The 20,171-nt window shown below is 35.1% G+C and overlaps 1 protein-coding gene across 1 annotated transcript; it reads right to left on the reverse strand.

The window, feature by feature from the left end:
• Positions 1–10,859: 10,859 nt before the first annotated feature.
• LOC112589919 (uncharacterized) lies at positions 10,860–11,516 on the reverse strand. The gene is made up of 3 exons (XM_025304982.1): positions 11,455–11,516; positions 11,168–11,220; positions 10,860–11,072 (listed from the first exon to the last, which is right to left on the reverse strand). Exons 1-3 carry the CDS (start codon positions 11,470–11,472, stop codon positions 10,943–10,945), a joined length of 201 nt encoding a protein of 66 aa, XP_025160767.1. The 5' UTR covers positions 11,473–11,516; the 3' UTR covers positions 10,860–10,942.
• Positions 11,517–20,171: the final 8,655 nt, after the last annotated feature.

The raw sequence follows: 20,171 nt of genomic DNA on the forward strand, positions 1-20,171 counted from the left end.
TCCCCGCAAATACTCTTTTCTGGCAAGAAATTCGACATGTTCAACGCTATGAAAAAATATGTTTACGCTTCGGCGGAATAACATATACTGTCACTTCGAGCCTAATGGTGGAGCTTCACAATGAAGTTGGTTGTAGTATTGCCCGATGTAAAAAGGCTAAGATAATACCATCTATCGGGAAACAGCGAGAACTTATTCAAGTCCCCAATATAATTCTCAAAGGAGTAAAGGAAAAGCTCCGAAATTACAAAGTTTTTGGGGAAGTCCTTATGAGGTCGTAAAAAAATTGAGTGATGTAGTTTATTGTATTCGACGTTCCGAAAAGCATAAGAATAAAATAGTTCATTTAGATAGATTGGCTTCTTTCTTCGATAGGGATTAATTTTCTTTAGATTGAGTTTTGTCATCTGAGCCTTATTATCGATTGAGAATTTTTATAACTGGAAATTTTATAGAATTAATGTTTTAATTTTAAGAAATGTTCTTTGCAGATACTTTGCTTATATTTATTTTCTTGTTGATAGTTTCTCCAACTTTTGTTGATTCTCTGAACTCTGGAAATTGAAGGATGATCTTTTGAAAAGGACCGAACATTTTTGTTCAAGAAGACTACCTTCCCCACGGTTTTTGACCATGGTTTATCCATGGGGCATTGGGCGAATGCTGAGGCAGGGACTTGAAGTGTTCTTTTAAAGAACGATGGGTCCATGGTAGTTACCCCCTCCCCCTTCTTGTCTGAAGATCGAGGAAGGAATGCGGGAAACGCGGAAGAAAAGTTAGATGGAGACGAAGAGGACGCAGAGACGAGTAATTTTAAAAAAGGATTGGAAGAGAATTTAGCAAAATTGCAGTTTTACTAGGACGTGAAATCGGGGCTTGGAAGAATTCGTTATTACTTGCAGCAGCAGCTGGGGGAAGAGCAGGAAGCCGTTTTGGTACCCTGGAGTCTAGGTCCCTCTACGTCCTAGGTGACTTTGAAGGAGTTCCCCCAAGTTGTAGGGACGACAATTTTGAAGAAGGGGGTAGTGTTATGGCATTGAAAATTAGACAGAAGATGGATAGCGAACATGGTCAGCTGTTGCTGGGTTGTTGTTGTTAACAATGAGAGAAAGAGAGTCGGGAGAGGACCTCCGAGTTGTAAGGATGTGGCGAGTTCAATTAAACCATTCTTTTATAAATTGCCTTCTTGTTATTTCCCCGAGCGTGCGCGAAGCGTAACAATATTATTATAATAGCGCCTCGATTTTTGTTAATTTGATGATTTTGAAATTTCCACAAATCATTAAGTTAATAAAAGTCAAGGCGCTATTGTAACAATATATTCTTGAGACTAAATAAAGCAAGAAAGTCTAGTACCACTTTTTTTCCGACAAATAGTTAGCGAGATTTCGTAAGTTAAATATTGAAAAAGTTATGAAGTTTTCTACAAATATCTAAAAAAATATTAGACAAATAAAAAAACGTTTTAGACAAAGTCGTTCAAATTAACTAGTAGAAAAGAACAGTGTAACACAAAGTAAAGGTTCCCATTTAAAGGACGCAAGTTGACCTTCAAATGACCTTAAAAATAGAGGTCAAGGTCAAAGTCAAGGTCACCATAAGATAGGTCACTTAAATCCCTACAACTTTATTCAGATCATTTTGCTTGAAACTTCAATACTGAAGAGTTACTTGGGGTGGGGCGTTAAAATGGGACATTCTGTATACGGTGTAATATGTTTTATTTCAGTTTATATAGAGTCATTACTCGTTTATCGGTGAAACATTTCTCTAATATTAAAATGTCTAAAACTCATATAATAGTAATATATAAACCATTTTTTTACAAATACATCTAATGTAAAATACTCTTAAAATAGGTATGTTAAAATAATATTAGAATGTATTGAATATTAATAATATAATATATTTGTTGAAATTAACTTGAATTTATCGACATATATTATATTTATAGCGCGGTATTGAACAGTTTTATTTGAACTTGAGGTTCCATATGAGTGTAAAATATATAATAGCTCGCGCATATCACAATCGTTCGTTTTTGGTTATAATAAATTATAAACCTTCACTATAGAATATACATATCGAATGTGTATATACACTCAAACGCAAAAAACCTGGTACACTAAAAATTTGGGAAAAAATTACAAAATTTCAAATGATCATAACTTGGTAAATAATGAAGATACAAATATGCGCAGAAATGCAAAATGAAGCTTGAAACGTCCTCTTTAAGAATATCTGAATGGCAATTATGCTCGGCCATTTTTTTCAAAATGGCGGATGATAAAGTGAGAGGATGCAAAATTGATAATCAAAGGTCCGTGTTTGCGATGGTGCATGGTGTGCATCAGGTATCGCAGCGTAATGGGACCAAATGCACATGAAAGTATAGAGTGTTATCTTTAAAATGCTACTTTACCGAGCTCGATATGATCATTTTTCACTGAGTTGTTCCAAATTTTGCTAAAAATGCGGGTTTCTTGTTAAATTTGCATATTTCAGTGAATAAGTATCGCATCAAGCTCTATAACGAAGTATTTTAAAGAAAACATTCTATATTTTTAGGTACTTTTCGTCCCATTGAGCTGCGACACTTACTTTGCTCCATGCGCCGTCGCACGCTCGAACCTTTTTTTAGCAACTTTTCATGTTCTCCTTTTTATCGCCCGCCATTTTGAAAAAATATCGTTGCGCACAATTTCGATAGATCTTTCGAAAAGTACGGTTTCAAAGCTTTCAAACCGTTTTTGAAATTTGCTGCTAGGATATTTAGGTGTCGATATATTCAATTTCGAATTTGCAACAAATGTCGATTCAGCGAGGCTTAAGGAGCTAAGAGGCTTTGCGGTTCGTTTGGCTCTTTCATAATTTCAATAGCTATGTTAATGTTTCTCTATATAATAATTTACATAACCAGCACAATATATTCAATGATTTGCATTTATTATTTTGAAAGCCAGGGAAATGAAAGTAAAATTCAATTTAGGTTCTTCATTTTGCGTAATCAATATTATGTAATACAGATGAATTGCGTTTTAAGATACCGCTGTCATTAGCTCAAATTATGGTTGTAAGTCTTCCCAATATAAACCGCATGGAGTTTTACTGGTAGGAAAAGTCCCATTGTATGTAGTGTGTGTGTGTATGTGTGTGTGTGTGTGTGTGTATGTGTGTGTGTTTGTATACCACAAGGATAAGGACCCCGTGGTTCGTTTACAGTATTTCAAGATTTCACATCCTCCTTGTGACGTGCGTGTGTGTGTTTGTATACCACAAGGATAAGGACCCCGTGGTTCGTCCACAGTATTTCAAGATTTCACACCCTCCTTGTGGTGTGTGTGTGTGTGTGTGGTGTTATAGCAGAGACAAGGACCCCGCAGTTCGTCACTCCTGCAGTAATTAATGACTCCAAACCCTCTCTGCTGTGTGTGTGGTGTGTGTGTACTAATAGTGGGTATGACTGCCTCGTGCGCGTATTACCTCATTCATACGATCAGGCATACTCCTTATTAGTCTTTTAATTTCATCCTGCGTAATTGTATTCCATTCGTTTTCGAGAATTATTCGCAGTTCTCGCAGTGACTGAGGAGCAGGTACGTGATTTCGTACTTTCCTGCCGAGGTTGTCCCATAAGTGTTCGATTGGATTTAAATCTGGACTATTTGCTGGCCAATCGAGTCAATTTATGCCAACTTCATCGAAGAAATCAAGCACTCTTCTCGCAGTGTGTGGTCGAGCATTGTCTTGCATAAACAAGAAGTTCTCTCCGATGAAGGGTGCGTACGGAACAACATACGGAATGAGTATGTCTTTCACGTATACATCTGCGTTCATATTCTTGTCAAAAAAGTGCAGATTTGTATGAGCATTAGCTGAAATTCCTGCCCAAATCATTACAGAGCCTCCATTATAGCTATGCCTCTCACTTACCGTACAGTCTGCAAATCGTTCTCCACCACGACGATAAGCTCGTTCTCGTCCATTTGGAGAATAGACACAAAAACGAGATTCATCGCTAAAGAGTACTTTGCTCCAGTCTGCGTAAGTCCAGTCTCTATGCTCAACTGCAAAATTGAGTCGAGCTACGCGATGGTGACATTTAAGCAAAGGTACAGCTGCTGGCCTGCGCGAAAGCAGATTTTGTTCCTTTAATCTTCTCCGAACGGTGTTAACGGATACATTAATGTTGCGGACATCCCTTAAATTGTTTCTAATTTGAACAGATGTTCGATGTCTGTCTCTTAACGAATTTGAAACAATAAATCGGTCATCATTGTGATTGGTACATCGAGGACGTCCCGAACCAGGCCTTCTATGGAAAGAATTGGTTTGTAAGTACCTGAGCAACGTACCTTCGACTTCTGCCATCTTCAATTAAAGCAATAACTTGAGCAGCCTTTTCAGGATTTATCGTCGCCATAATCGACGCAATAATTTCGATGCGAAACAATCAATTATGGTTTAAATTGATGAAGTTGCACGAAGCAACGCGCCTCGAAAGGAAAAGATCACGGAAAAAGAAAAGTCGCACGAGGCAGCGCTTATCGGAGTGAACACATTCGGAAAAGGAAAATTGTTTGTCTTTGTTTATTGTCTTGGCACATACATTTAAGAAAAATCCAGTTAAGCCAGGTGTTAAAGCCCGGCGCACCGACAGAATCTCAGTCAAGCCAGAACGTAAGCCCGGCGTACTGACAAACTCGCGAAGTCCAGCGTACAAGAGATAGTGCCACTATCGGCGGTGGACCGTACGAAGGCCAAAAGCTGTACGAAGGCAATCTCTGATCGTCTCCGCGGGCACTCTTATATACCCTGGGCAGCTCGAATTCGCGTGCGAGCTGAGGGGCTCGCGCACGCGACAACCCAGATCGCCGCGTCGCGGCGGCTCCGTGGACTAGGAGCGCCAGGGAATTTCGACGTTCAGGTGGCGTCCAGCGACTCGGCATCCCGCGCGCCGGGTCACCGCGAACTCAGGCGCGATCCTGAACAGCATATTCAAGCTGTGTAACATAATGGCCAATCGTACGGAGAAGGTAGAGAGCTAGGGACAGCTTCCCGAACTAAAGTGTATACCACAGTGATCATGCGTAACTGAAGGGTAAAGAATGATAACTTTTGATAAAAATTAAATTTCCAATTCGCAAAATTGTGTAAATTATTGTATAGAGGATAATGAACGCGGCTATTGAAATTATGAAAGAGCCAAACGAACCGCAGAACCTCTTAGCCCCTTAAGCCTCGCTGAATCGACATTTGTTGCAAATTCGAAATTGAATATATCGACACCTAAATATCCTAACAGCAAATTTCAAAAACAGTTTGAAAGCTTTGAAACCGTACTTTTCGAAAGATCTATCGAAATTGTGCGCAACGATATTTTTTCAAAATGGCGGGTGATAAAAAGGAGAACATGAAAAGTTGCTAAGAAAAGGTTCGAACGTGCGACGGCGCATGGAGCAAAGTAAGTGTCGCAGCTCAATGGGACGAAAAGTACCTAAAAATATAGAATGTTTTCTTTAAAATACTTCGTTATAGAGCTTGATGCGATACTTATTCACTGAATTATGCAAATTTAACAAGAAAACCGCATTTTTAGCAAAATTTGGAACAACTCAGTGAAAAATGATCACATCGAGCTCGGTAAAGTAACATTTTAAAGATAACACTCTATACTTTCATGTGCATTTGGTCCCATTACGCTGCGATACCTGATGCACACCATGCACCATCGCAAACACGGACCTTTGATTATCAATTTTGCATCCTCTCACTTTATCATCCGCCATTTTGAAAAAAATGGCCGAGCATAATTGCCATTCAGATATTCTTAAAGAGGACGTTTCAAGCTTCATTTTGCATTTCTGCGCATATTTGTATCTTCATTATTTACCAAGTTATGATCATTTGAAATTTTGTAATTTTTTCCCAAATTTTTAGTGTACCAGGTTTTTTGCGTTTGAGTGTATATAAGATAGGTGAGTTTTAGCCAAATCCAAGGCGGTAATTGACTTTTAAATAATTTATTATTTAAACTGTATAACTTTGTATATTTATTAAAAGTTTAATTTAAGTTACAGAAGAGATTACCTTTGATAAATATTTAATTTGGTCGCACGTTTATCCTGAAGAAGTCACAGAGAGAGCAGCATTGCCAAATCGAAGAAAGCACAGTGCTGCATTCAGCGGGATAGAGTTGTTGCATTCAGCAGAGAAAGCTGCAGCTTTGTAATTGGCTGTGTTCCGATATTTAATATTGGAACGAAACGATGGTTGGAGAAATCTTAAAGATATCCTTCAAGACATCTTTTAGATGTCTGTAGATATCTTTTAAAAATTCTATGAAGATATCTTCAACCAAATCTATTTAGATATCTTTTAGACGACTTCTAGACATCTTTTAGAAATGTTTTGAAGATATCTTTCATAAGATATCTTTTACTACATGGGCTGAAAAGTCTTTGGCTTAACAATGAAAAAACGATTTTTTTAATGAAAAAAGTGTTTTATTCCTCGACATAATCTCCATTTAGAGTAATGCACTTAGTATAACGGTCCGCTAACATTTCGATGCCGGTCTTATAATGCTCGGTGTCAAGTCCCTCAATATAGTCATTTGTTTCCAACTTGACCTCCTCATTCGAGTAAAATCTTTTACCAGCGGGCCACTGCTTCAGTCCGGGAAAAAGGAAATAGTCGCTGGGGGCCAGGTCTGGAGAATACGGGGGATGCGGGACCAATTCATAACGCAATTTCTTTAATTTATCGGTCGTATCGCGAGCCGAGTGAGCTGGAGCATTGTCTTGGTGAAACAAAATTTTTTTCTTTGCCAAATGTGGCCGTTTGACCTTGACCTCGTCGTCCAATCGATCCAGTAATGTACAGTAATATTCTTTATTGATAGTTTTACCATGTTCAAGATAATCAATGAATATTATGTTATGCGCATCCCAAAAAATACTGGCCAAAACCTTGCCGGCTGATTGTTGTGTCTTCGGGCGCTTCGGACGGCTTTCACCAGGTAATAACCACTCCGCTGACTGCCGATTGGACTCCGGTGTGTAGTGATGGATCCATGTTTCATCCATTGTGACAAATCGACGCAAAAACTCCTTCTTATTGCGGTTAAACAGGGCCAGATTTTGCTTTGAAAGTCGAACACGTTCCGCTTTTTGCTCAATTGTCAAAAAACGCGGCACCCAACGCGCGCAAAGTTTTTTCATGTGTAAATATTCATGAATGATATGACCAACGCGTTCCTTTGAGATGCCTATGATGTTAGCTAGCTCACTCAATTTCATTTTGCAGTCATTCAACACGATTTCACTGATTTTCTGGATGTTTTCTGGAGTAACTGCCTCATTTGGCCTTCCTGAACGTGGTGCATCATTTGTGCTCGTACGGTTACGACGAAACTCAGCAAACCAATATTTGATGGTTGAATTCGGTGGGGCAGATGTGCCGTAACATTTATCAAGCCATGCCTTTGCTTCAACAGTGTTTTTTCCCATCAGGAAGCAATGTTTAATCAAAACACGAAATTCACTTTTTTCCATAGTAAAGATAAATTCAGAGGTAACGTCACTTCGAAAGCTATAACTTGTACACGAGTCAACGAAATATCATGAAATTTTTACAGCATCTAAGTTAAGGTTGGTACTCTATAGGAAATATAAGGATTTTTAGTTTGTGGCGCCATCTATATGTCAGGCCAAAGACTTTTCAGCCCATGTAGTAGATGTCTACAAGATATCGATGTTTACTGGGTAGCTACTTGTCACTAAATGGACAGAACTTTCCGATTTACCTAATATAAACGTAATATATTAGTAATATTTTTGTAATATTGTATTATAATATATAATATTAATGATATATTGCAATCTAACTATGATATTTCTGTAATATTACGTGCTATGTGGGTAGATATTGATTAATCGATTGTTAGTAAATGTTTAAAAGCAATGGGAATGATTCAAAAACTTGAAAATTGGTTACCACATGAATTGAAAGAAAGAAACCTTAAAAGGCGTTTAACCATTTGCGTAAATTGTTGCTTCAAAGACAGAACAGGAAATCATTTTTGCAATGAATTGTTATTGGAGATGAAAAATGGATCCACTATGACAATCTGAAACAATTAAAAGCATGGAGCGAGCCCAGCCATCATCATGAACGCCAAAACAGAATATTCATGGACGGAAGGTTATGTTGTGTATTTGGTGGGATCAATAAGGCGTAGTATATTATGAACTGTTGCACCTGACAAAAATAAGTATCCATATTATTATTTATACATCGAATCCATATTATTTACGTGAACTTCGTGGATGGACACATATCTATCCACATATTGTGGACAAAGTATCGACATGGATTTAACGTTCTATGTTCCTCGATATATCGAAGTTTTGTATCCTCGAAATGCCACTATCGATTCCACGTGAATATTTCTCCCACTTACGTTCTTTTACTTTTCCCTTATTGCACCTATATTTCCTGCTTCAGGACCGTTAACATCATCAGACGCTTACTAATAACTGTAATTACAGATAATTTTACAGCTATTGGTAAGTACTTTTTAGATGTTATAATATCAACGATCCTGAAGCAGAGAGCGCGACTGTTAGATCTATGTCCGCCACGCATGCGGATACAGTCAGGGAAAGGTAAAATAAAATAAGTGAAGAAAAACTCTTGAAAATCGTCTAAAAAGTAATTCCGAACACTGTGCTATATCATGACAAAATTTTTTCTTTTTCTTTAGTGTTATTTATTTGTTAACTTCCATATATTTTAGTGCAATAATTCTGTTCTACTTATTTCAATGGTAAAGTATTTATTACTTTTACGTTTAATTGTAATTACCACAAATATTTATTATATTTACCTCTTAGTGACAGGTACTAAATATATTTATTACTGTATTTACTATCGTCTTTAATATTTATATTATGTTGTAACAATATAAAATAAAGATAAATACTATGCACTTTCATTTATGTTATTTTCTTTCAATTTTAATCTAAAACCTTGCATGTAGTGAAGCAAATAAACTCGATTATAAAACTAGAAACCACGCAGATCCTATATGGATATATTCCCAAAATTCGTGGAATTATCACGTATTTTTCCACGTCGATTCAATAATCTAATCTATATTCTAGTACCGTTTTTGAGCGGATCATCCACTCGATCCACGTAATAAGAATGTGAATTTCACGTACTTGTTTTTGTCGGATACTAGTCTCTAGAAAATATATACTTTAAGTTGCAACTGTATAATGATTAAAAGTTAATAAAAGTATTAGGTGTACAAATGAATAATCCAAATTATTTTAAGCAGTTATGAAATCAATTTTAAATTGAATAGATTTTCCCGTTCTTTTGTGATTATGCAATGTTGACATATAGCTATTAAAAAGAACATATAGTTTGGCAAAAGACCCAACATAACCTTCAAAAGTATTCAGTTCAGTACAGTCGAAAATGGCAACAGATAAGGTACATATCCGACACTGTACTCTTTACGAATTCCAGCAAGGAAAAAATGCTGCAAGAGCGTGCGAATCGATTTATTCCTTTCTCGGCGAAGGTGTTGTATCGTACGATGTGTGCGCATTTTGGTTTAAGCAGTTTAAAAGCGGCAATTTCAGTCTAAACGACAAACAACGCCCTGGAGGCCCTCCGAAGTGCAATAATGATGATTTGGAACAACTACTCGCTGAGAATTCAGCACAAACACAAAAAGAGCTTGCAGAACAGTTGGGAGTAACGCAGCAAACGATTTCCAAACGCCTACATGAGATGGGAAAGACCCAGAAAGAAGGAAAATGGGTTCCGCATGAACTCACTGAAACCAACAAAAATCAACGAGTGGCAGCGTGTCTTTCTCTTCTCAATAAGCAGCGTCGAAAGTCTTTCTTGTGAAAAATCGTTACGGGCGATGAGAAATGGATACTCTATGACAATCCGAAACGCAGAAAGTCATGGGTAAATCCCGGCGAATCATCAAAATCAGTCGCAAAACCCAATCGCTTCGGAAAGAAGGTTCTTTTCTGCATTTGGTGGGATATCAAGGGCATGCTTTATTATGAGTTGTTGGAACCGGGTGAAACAGTTACTGCGGACTGCTACCAACGTCAATTAATCTGCTTGAGTCAAGAATTGGAACGAAAACACCCGTATACTGGCAAAGGAAAACGTCCAGTGAAATTGTTGCATGACAACGTCAGGCCACACATTGCTTCCAATACAAAAGACACCATAATGAGTCTGGGCTGGGACGTCTTGCAACACCCGGCGTATTCACCAGACATTGCTCCATCCGATTATCACTTTTTCCGATCGATGCAACACGCCTTGTCCGATATGCACTTCCAATCAGTGGATGAGATCCGAAAATGGCTTGACGACTTTATCGTGTCCAAAGACGTAACATTTTTCCGAGATGGAATTCATCAGCTGTCTGAAAGATGGCTTAAAGTTATAGAAAGCAACGGCGAATACTTTGATTGAACAATTTAATTTATTTTCTTTTAAAATAAACCTTGAATGTAGCTGAAAAAATTGGATTATTCATTTGTACACCTAATAATAAATACAAGTGTAAGAAAGTGAAGAAGATATCCTATTGCTTATTTACTTTCATAAAGGCAATTACTTATTTATTTAAAGAAATGAAGCTTCGCTATATTGATTAATTTCAGCATTGGATTTATTGGAGAAATAAATGAAAGAAATAAATGAATAGATGAAAAGTGATTATGTATTCCTATATCATTTATTTACAAATAAACATAATAATATCATATATAATATTACGTAACATGAGACAAAAAATAATCAAGTGCTGGAAAAGATGTTCAGTACAACCTAATGACTGTTCTTTGAATTTGTTGCTCGTGAATTACTATATCGCAATAATCTAAGAATATATATATTATCGTTTTCGATAGACGTCATCTTCATCGTCGTGTTTTCTTTTATGGTAATGTGGAATCAATTTGTAGATTGTATGTGTATGCTTCACGTTTTTCACCCGATAAGGTACATGTATCACTACCTTTTTTCTAAAAAGAGTTTACAATATGGATTATTAGGAAAGTCTTAAACATATATTTATCGTATTTAATTGATAACGCCAATTTTAGCTACAAATACATACGATTCAACAGATTGATGCATTAATGCAAGAATTATTATGAAGAAGATGCTATACTGCAAGAAAAAACCATACTTTATTATTATTATTATTGTCATATTATTAAAATGTGTTTACAAGTTTTCTAAAATACAAAAATTTTGTTCAAATGAAAATAATTACATCGTACAAAAGATCAAACTTCAAGATCAAATTTAATATAATTCTAAATAAAATTTAATTTACTTGCGTTTCTTAAAAATTAAATTTAATAAAAAATTGAATGTGGTGTTTTTATGAAAATTTCTTACCAAGAGTTTGCAGTACATTATAGAAAATTGAGTTCGCCTATCCTCAAAGTTATCCTCGAAGCACTTCGGTCGGATGAAAGATACTTTCTATACATCATGCAGCTATAAGGCAAACGTTTATATACTGCAAGCCACAGCTAGCGAAGTGCATCGTTGGACTAAGTGTTCCACGAAACTCCGCCCCAGCATGCATTCAATGCTATTATTCGTGATTACTGTTCTAAAATATCGTAAGACCTCTTTTCTGGATTTTTATTCCAAAGTCCATACGTTTTTCATGCCAATCTGGTAAAAATCTACGGATTTAAATTTATCATCATTATCATCATCATCATTGTTTTTGTCTTTGTCGTCGTTGTCATTATTGTTATCATATGCTACGATATCATTCCTTACAAATATGTACATGTACAATTTACCAATAAAACAAAAATGTACTATATTAAATAAACAACAACATTCTACAACATTAGTTTATAAATATGGAGTTTATTCAAATCGTAATCTATATTATTGCCCGTATATTTTACATGTAGAGATCCTGAGTTTTTTATTAAACGCTTTGCTGATTTATCCAGGTAGCGAGAAAGCGTTTCTGTCCTTCCTTCGATTCTCAAGAAAATTATCTCCTTCTTATAAGGTATACTATACGTGCAGCTCTGGCCAGTTAATCATCAAGTACGAGATCATACATACGAGAATCAATTAAAAATGAAATCGTTATAGCGTTGGAAAAAGTGTTCGGCAAGACATGTCTACATGCACATGCGTACGTATGCATTTCTGTCATTAGTAATATAAAACACGTTTTCCAACAATTCTTTCGTTCCCAGTCGATTCCGCTTCTAACGAAATGAAAGAGATCACCGCGGCGTGACCATTTCGCGATCACGCTCGTCAGCAAAGTTGATTTCACTGCCGCGTTAATCTCTAGCAGGTGGAAAACTAATCGCAACGATCGATGCAGAAGCCGTGACCGCGTTGGTTGTTGAGAAAGTGCATCATGTTTATCCGTTGCGTTTTTTTCACTCGTTTCAGTCTTGTCGACACGCTCGATATGTCTCGATAAACAGATAGAGACCACTGGATAATGTAACTACTTAAAATACGTAGCGTTTCGCTCTTTATCATTTTCTTTTTTTTATTTTTCCATTTATAGTAAATCTCCTGTTTACACAATCAGGTTTTGTTTATATAAATTTAATCATATCACTAATATTGCAAATGTTAATGCTAGTACAATAGGTCTGTAAATATAGAATTCATGCAAGGATTAGATCTTAACGTTATATATAATTATTATATTCAATTATTTCTTCGCGAGACATATGTCGTGGCATTTATTATCTTGAATTTATTATTTTAAATTTTTTATCAATCTTTTATATATGATAACATGTTTGCTACATTACTCCCTTCTCTCCCATGAAATCTAACAGAATCTATGCCACTGCTATGCTATGCAATTATACGATTTTCCAATTCGTTAATTCTTTCTTGTTTACTTTCATTGCGCTGGTGTTAATGTAAACGCTTGCGTTTAACGTTAAAAACTGTATTGTAAATGTATCTAAAACGTGTATCAAGACTTTCTAATATCACGCATTATATCTTAAGAGATTCCCTAATTGCGTTTAATAATAATTAGCATATATAAACATTCTGCACTGCAATATATTTTTGAATATTAGTAATGAAAAAATATACTTGTAATATCACAAAATCATACATAAGTATACATACATATAATTAACTTTCACGGAATAAAATGTGATCAAAGTAAATTTATTACGCATACAATTTTTGAGTAAGTATAATAAAATTTACCTTTTTAAACAAAAAAAATAATAAAAAATACAAGCGCAACGTATTGTGTTATTTTTAGAAATTTCAAATTCAAATTATTTTTTTTAAGATATATATGTGTCCATAACATAAGTTTTTACAAGTAAAACTTATAACTATAATAAAACTCTATAACATTATTCTACTGTACAAAAGAAATGATATATTAAAATAATAGCGCCAACTGCGAAACCGAACATATGATTATTGTATATTTAATATTTTTAGAAATCTCAAATTCAAATTATTTTATTTTTTTAAGATATAGATTATGTACATAATATAAGTTTTTACAAATAAAACTTATCAAATTGTTTTTCTTTTAAGATATATATTTATGTATACATGTATATATGTAGAGACATATATGCATACATGTATAACATAACACATCGATTAATAAGTCCCGGGATTAACCAACAAATGGCGTCTCTAATAACAAATCCATACCTTTCTCAGTTAGTACCACCTTTAGAAGTTACGTGTCAAATTTTCATGACATTCCGACATTATGTCATTGAGTTACAGTGGTTTTAGTGACGCTACACCGTGTCACAAGTCGATGGTAACAATAGCCAAATTGCATGAGTTGAACTTCGAATTGCTTCCGCACCCACCATATTCTCCAGATTTGGCCCCCAGCGATTATTGGCTGTTCGCAGACCTCAAAAAGAATATGCTCCAGGGAAAGAGATTTGGCTCCAATGAAGAAGTGATTGCCGAAACTAACGCCTATTTTGAAACCAAAGATCGTTCTACACGGCTGACATAGAAAAGTTAGGAAAGCGTTGGAATGAATATATCGCTCTTGAAGGAGACTATGTTGATGAATAAAGAAGAATTTTGGCAAACAAATGTTGTTTTAGTAGTTAGTCCCGGGACTTATTGATCTTATTGATCGATGTGTTAAGTTTTTGCAAGTAAAAATTATATCGTGTTATAAAAATTTAACATATTTATTAATAGTGTCCAATATTTAAAAAATATATCTGTTTAAAGGTTATTATTATTCAAGAAAAACCTAATAACAAGAAATGTTCATAACATAAATTTTTACAAGTAAAATTTATCATTATTTATTAGAACACTGAGTTATATGGTTATTTTACTTGTTATTATTATAACAAATTAGTTATTATAACAATGCAATATAAAATATTTAATACAAAATATCTTGGCGCGGCTGCACTAAAAACTATATTGAAGATGTATGTACATAAAAGTCAAATTACATATCATTGACACTTCGTTAATTACAATAAGAATAACATCTTTGAATAAAAAAATATCAAAATATGTAGAATATATACACATTCGATTGAAACTGTATTATGTGATAATACTGTGATGCACTGTCCTTCAACTTCCATATCAAATTGCTCTTTATCTGCGCCGAGTATGTCTAACGAAAATCTGGCAGTTTCTACTGAAGGTTTGTTTTTGAAAATTGATTTGTTATTTTTAACTATTGTTTTTATTATAATACAAAATGTATTAATATAAAAGACAGGTTTGATGTTCTAATGTCGTATTATTGGTATTTTAGATTATATTAATAAACATTCAGATGTCATTGAGACATGTATGTATGCTGAAGATCCATTGTCTTTATTTGCAAATATTGTATTGGGTGTACAAACTAGTTCGGTCCATTTTCAAAAGATGGCTCCGGCTGTTATGAATGATTCATAGTGACTACCGATTTTTGCAGTTTCAGAGAGGTTAGACATCTGCCAATAATATTCAGTTTATATCGCTTTGAGTTTCATACAAAAACCTTGCTTTTTACAGTGTTGATAATGTCGAATTTTGTGTTAACCAAGCAGTATTTGCGGGAGGTTTTAATTTTCTGCTTTAATTGGAAGAAAAGTGCAGCTGAAGCCCATCGAATGCTTGTTGAAGTTTATGGTGACGCTGCTCCAACTGATAAATCATGTAGGGAATGGTTTCGACGTTTCAAGGATGGAGATTTCAGCGCCGAAGACAAGCCTCGCCCAAAAGAGTGTTGTTTACTATGAGCTGCTGAAACCTGGAGATCCCATTACGGGCGATCGGTACCGGCTACAATTGATTCGTTTGAGCCGTGCATCGCGAGAAAAACGGCCGGAATACGAGCAAAGACATGATAAAGTTATTCTTCTTCATGACAACGCTCGGCCTCATGTCGCAAAAGTCGTAAAAAAATATTTGGAAACGCTCAAATGGGATGTTTTACCGCACCCGTCGTATTCTCCGGACATTACTTCTTCTGATTACTGGTTGTTCCGAAGGATGCAGCACGATTTGGCAGGTCACCGGTTCACTTCTTTCGCAGATATCGAAAATTGGCTCCAAACTTGGATCGCCTCAAAAGACGAGTCATTTTTTCGAGATGGAATTGGAAAATTGCCTGAGAAACGGGAGAAAGTAGTAGCCAGCGATGGAAAATACTTTAATTGATCTGTTCATTCATTTTGTTTTGAAATAAATAGATTTTTTAACACAAAAAAAAACGGACTGAACTAATTTGTACTCCCAATAATATTTCCAGAAAATAACCGAAAAAATACGTCATCTGCAAAGGAAATAGAACAAGTAATGACAAATGTTTGTAAGAAGAGTGTTCGGGAATCAGATTCACTTGCTCAAAGCAAGAAACGAAAAATAGATACCTTTAATAAAGCGATATTAGACCAATCGAACTATTTGAATGTTTTAGCACAAAAAGTACGGGATGCATTGTTAACATGTATTGTAATACTTCAGAATCTGCTTCTGTTACATCTCGTGCTACAGAATTTCTAAGTTCATTTTCTCAGAATATAAAAGCTATGTTAAGTGCAATAGGTTTGCTTTGCAGAAAATACCTAAACCTAAGCAGTTAGATTGCCTAATTGATATTATGCAGTTAGTGAGACAATATATTGAATAAAAGAATTGAGTTTCCATAAAAATTATTCAAAGCAAAAATTCAGTTTTTACAAGAAGCATGTCTCATAAAAAAGTTAACGAGTCAAAGTTTTTATTTTGTTAATAAAACGAAATCTTTTTTGTATTATGGTTAAAGACTGTTTTAAAGACTGACTTTCTACGTATAATTAAAGTAACTTTGATAATTTTAAAGATTATATATGGTGAGATTATAGTATGTCTGATTAATACTACTTTTTTGTTATTTTAAGTATTTTTATGTATTTAATATCTAAATGTTAAGTGTTTTTGTTCTCTGATTGATGCTTGAGCTAAAATGAGTGTGCAACTTGTGTTTAGTGCATTATGACTATTTATACCAAAGTTTAAGTAATATAACAACGCAACTCACACTTGCACATGTGTTCCTAAAAAGTATTAATATGTTTTATATTTATATATAATGTTCGTAGAAAGTGACTTTATAATATATAAGATTGTAAAAAGAAAATGTTTTTTAATAATAAAATATATTTCAATATGTTGTATTAATTTATTCCTTTAATTAAAACTACTAACAAAGAAACTTATTTTATTTTTATATATTTTATTTTATATTTAACAAAGTGTACACATATGATATGTAATTATATACACAATAGTTTTCACAATTACTAATTATATAGTAATTATGAGAACTATATGTAAATGTCTAACCAGGTAGATTGATGTTATATCCCCTTAATGCTCTTTGAAATTGCCAAGGTGCTTGAGCATTACTAATAGGCGACATAAAATAATATTTTAAATAATTTCTTAAACCTAAAGAAATAGCACCTGCTCTGTTAGCTCCTACTCGTGTTCTTTAAAGTATTGACCAGCTCCTATAGTACGCCATCGGCCTTCTGTTATAATTCCTTCATCATCCTCCACATCACACCAGTCAGGCTGACAATATTGGCCATTGCTATCATTACCACTCATTGCAAAATTGTGTAAACAAACAAGTGCTTTACAAATCTTTTCTGCATTTTGTACTGAGCAACACATTTTTCTATGTAGGATTCTCCATCGAGAGCTAAGAATTCCAAACGCATTCTTTATACATAATCTTGCTCGCCCTAATCGATAATTAAATATTCGCTCTTCGTTTGTCATCCTGTCTACTCTTTTTGGAAAAGGACGCATCAAATATGGTTTCAAGGGAAATGCTTCATCAGCCACAGCAACATAAGGGAACGGAACATCTCTTGGTAAAGATGTAGGTTCTGGTAAGCTTGCTGTACCATTTTCTAAATCAACTGCCAAATCTGTCCTACTTCATACACCACTATCGCTTAATGAACCTGCACATAAGTTATGCTTATTACCCACTGAGAAACAATTCATCGAAAATACATTGAATCCGTATCGATTCAAACATCAATCCCATTAAGAAATTCACATCGAATCAACGAATTTGTAAATGGGATTGATATTTGATTGAATCAATATGGATTCAATGTTTTTTAAATCAACCACTTCTCAATCCGTAGTAGATAATGATGGTTTATATTGAATAAAAAATATTTACTATATTGGCCAATATTAACCCATGTAAACTTGTAATTGGCATCACATATCGCCATGAGAACGATACTAGAAAATATCCTTTATAATTATAGAATTCAAATCCTGAACATGGTGGTGTTTGTATTGGGTGAGTGCAAAAGTTCGTGCGGAGTTTGTGAGTAAAAGTCACACAGTGATTAGGTAAACAAAAATCTTTATTCAATCAATGATATATTCTCCATCGTTTTCTATAATCTTTTCCCAACGTTCTGGCAGCATACGGATGCCTCGATCATAAAAACTGCGCGGTTTAGATTCGAAGAACGAAGAGACGCCGTTTTTTAAGGCCTCCAAAGAGTCAAAGTTTTTTCCATTTAAATAATTTTTCAATGACCGGAACAAGTGATAGTCAGATGGTGCGATATCAGGAGAATACGGTGGATGCGTTAAGACATCCCATTTCAGGCTCTTCAGTTTGCGCAGCGTCTTTTTCGAAACGTGTGGTCTGGCGTTGTCGTGATGAAAGACGACTCCCTTGCGATTTGACAAAATCGGACGTTTCTCTTTTATTTCTCGATTCAGATTGGTTAATTGGCGACAGTATTTGTCCGAATCAATCGTTTCGCCAGCGGGGAGAAGCTCGAAATAGATTATGCCCTTGCAATCCCACCAAACAGAGAGCATCACCTTCATCGGGTGCAAACTGGCCTTTGGCATTGCGTCACCATGCTCACCTGATTGTTTCCATGTCCGTTTGCGCTGAACATTGTTGTAGAGGACCCATTTCTCATCGCCCGTCACTAGTCGATCCAAAAACGACTCGTTATTGAGCCGCCCGAGTAAAGAAACGGCTGCAGAAATTCGCTTGATTTTGTTCTTCTCGGTCAGCAAATGGGGCACCCATATATCGAGCTTCAAATCAAATCCCATCTTTTTTAAACGCCGAAAAGCGGTTGATCGGTCAATGTTTAGTGCTGTAGCAACTTCTTCTGTTGAAATTCGCGGATTATTGAGCACTAAAGTACGCAAAACATCGTCATCAATGTCAGAAGGTCGACCAGAGCGTGGCTCGTCTTCAAGGTTAAATTCTCCGCGCCGAAATTTAGCAAACCATTTTTCCACAGTTCGTTTAGCTGGTGCTTCATCCTGATAAACATCTTGAATGTTTTTTACGGCTGCGGCAACGTTTATTCCCTTCCGAAACTCGTAAAGCATAACATGCCGTAAATGCACCTTATCGATACTCATTTTTAAAGTGATATTTCTCGAAGCAGTTTGTATGAAATGATTTTTTTTTTAATAACAGCTGAAGACGTCACCTTTCCAACGTTATATAATATGTAGATGGAAGTATTAATGACAACACTTTACGACGCTTATAACTCCATCTATTGAAACTCCGCACAAACTTTTGCACTCACCCAATATTTCCATATGGCGACCATCAAGTGCCCCAATGCAATTTGGGAATTGCCATTTAAGAAAAAAGTTTTTGCTTATTTCCTTCCAATCTTTACTATTTAATGTGGGTAAAACAATCGGTTGAAGAGCAAGCCATATGGCGTTGCAAACTTTTCTGGTATAATTTTGTGCACTGTTGATTTTCCACAACGATATTCCAAATGTTTACTGCGCACAGTATCGCCTTGGGCACGATACCTAGAAAAAAATTGGAAAGAAGCAATTAAATAAAATGTTAATTTAGTTAAAATTATTATCAATCAGTGTAATGAGAAAAAATGACAACTACTTACGAGGTAATGGCTAGCTGTGTATTGGGTGACGAAAGAGTAGAAGGTAAAAAAGATATTAAAAAGGCAAAAGGTGTCAAGAGCAATGTCATAGCGCGAACAATAAATTTGGATGATTACACGCATTGTTTGAGAGAGGAAATTGAAACGAGTCGACGTCAATCATGCATAAGATCCAAATTGCATGAGGTATACACAATATTCGAAACGAAAACCGCTCTGAGTCCGTACGATGACAAGCGATATATCATGTCTGACTCGATAAATACATTACCATGGGGGCATTATAATATACCACTATAATAGATTAATAGTTTATAATAGATTAAGTTAGGACATATGTATATTTTTTTAATATAATAAAGAGCATTTCAAATGGGATAATAAATATATTTATCTTACAAATATATTGTTTTTTCTTATTTATCCAAAGGAATAATTTGATATAGTATGATGGCGGTTTAATATAATGCAATAATTGCTTATTGACTATTATTTCACGCCAAATTCAATCATGTATAACAAAGTTGGTTTCCGAAATGCCATTTTTGGAAAATAATCCGTAAACAACTTGCTATGGTGGTATTTTGCAAAATATCAAATTGTTACAAAATTTGATTATACCATTTCCAAGAACGTTAATTACCATTAAACTTACCTCAAACAATTTTTTATTTTTCA

This window comes from Harpegnathos saltator, unplaced genomic scaffold (assembly GCF_003227715.2).
Source record: "Harpegnathos saltator strain DR-91 unplaced genomic scaffold, Hsal_v8.6 scaffold66, whole genome shotgun sequence".
Taxonomy (NCBI): domain Eukaryota; kingdom Metazoa; phylum Arthropoda; class Insecta; order Hymenoptera; family Formicidae; genus Harpegnathos; species Harpegnathos saltator.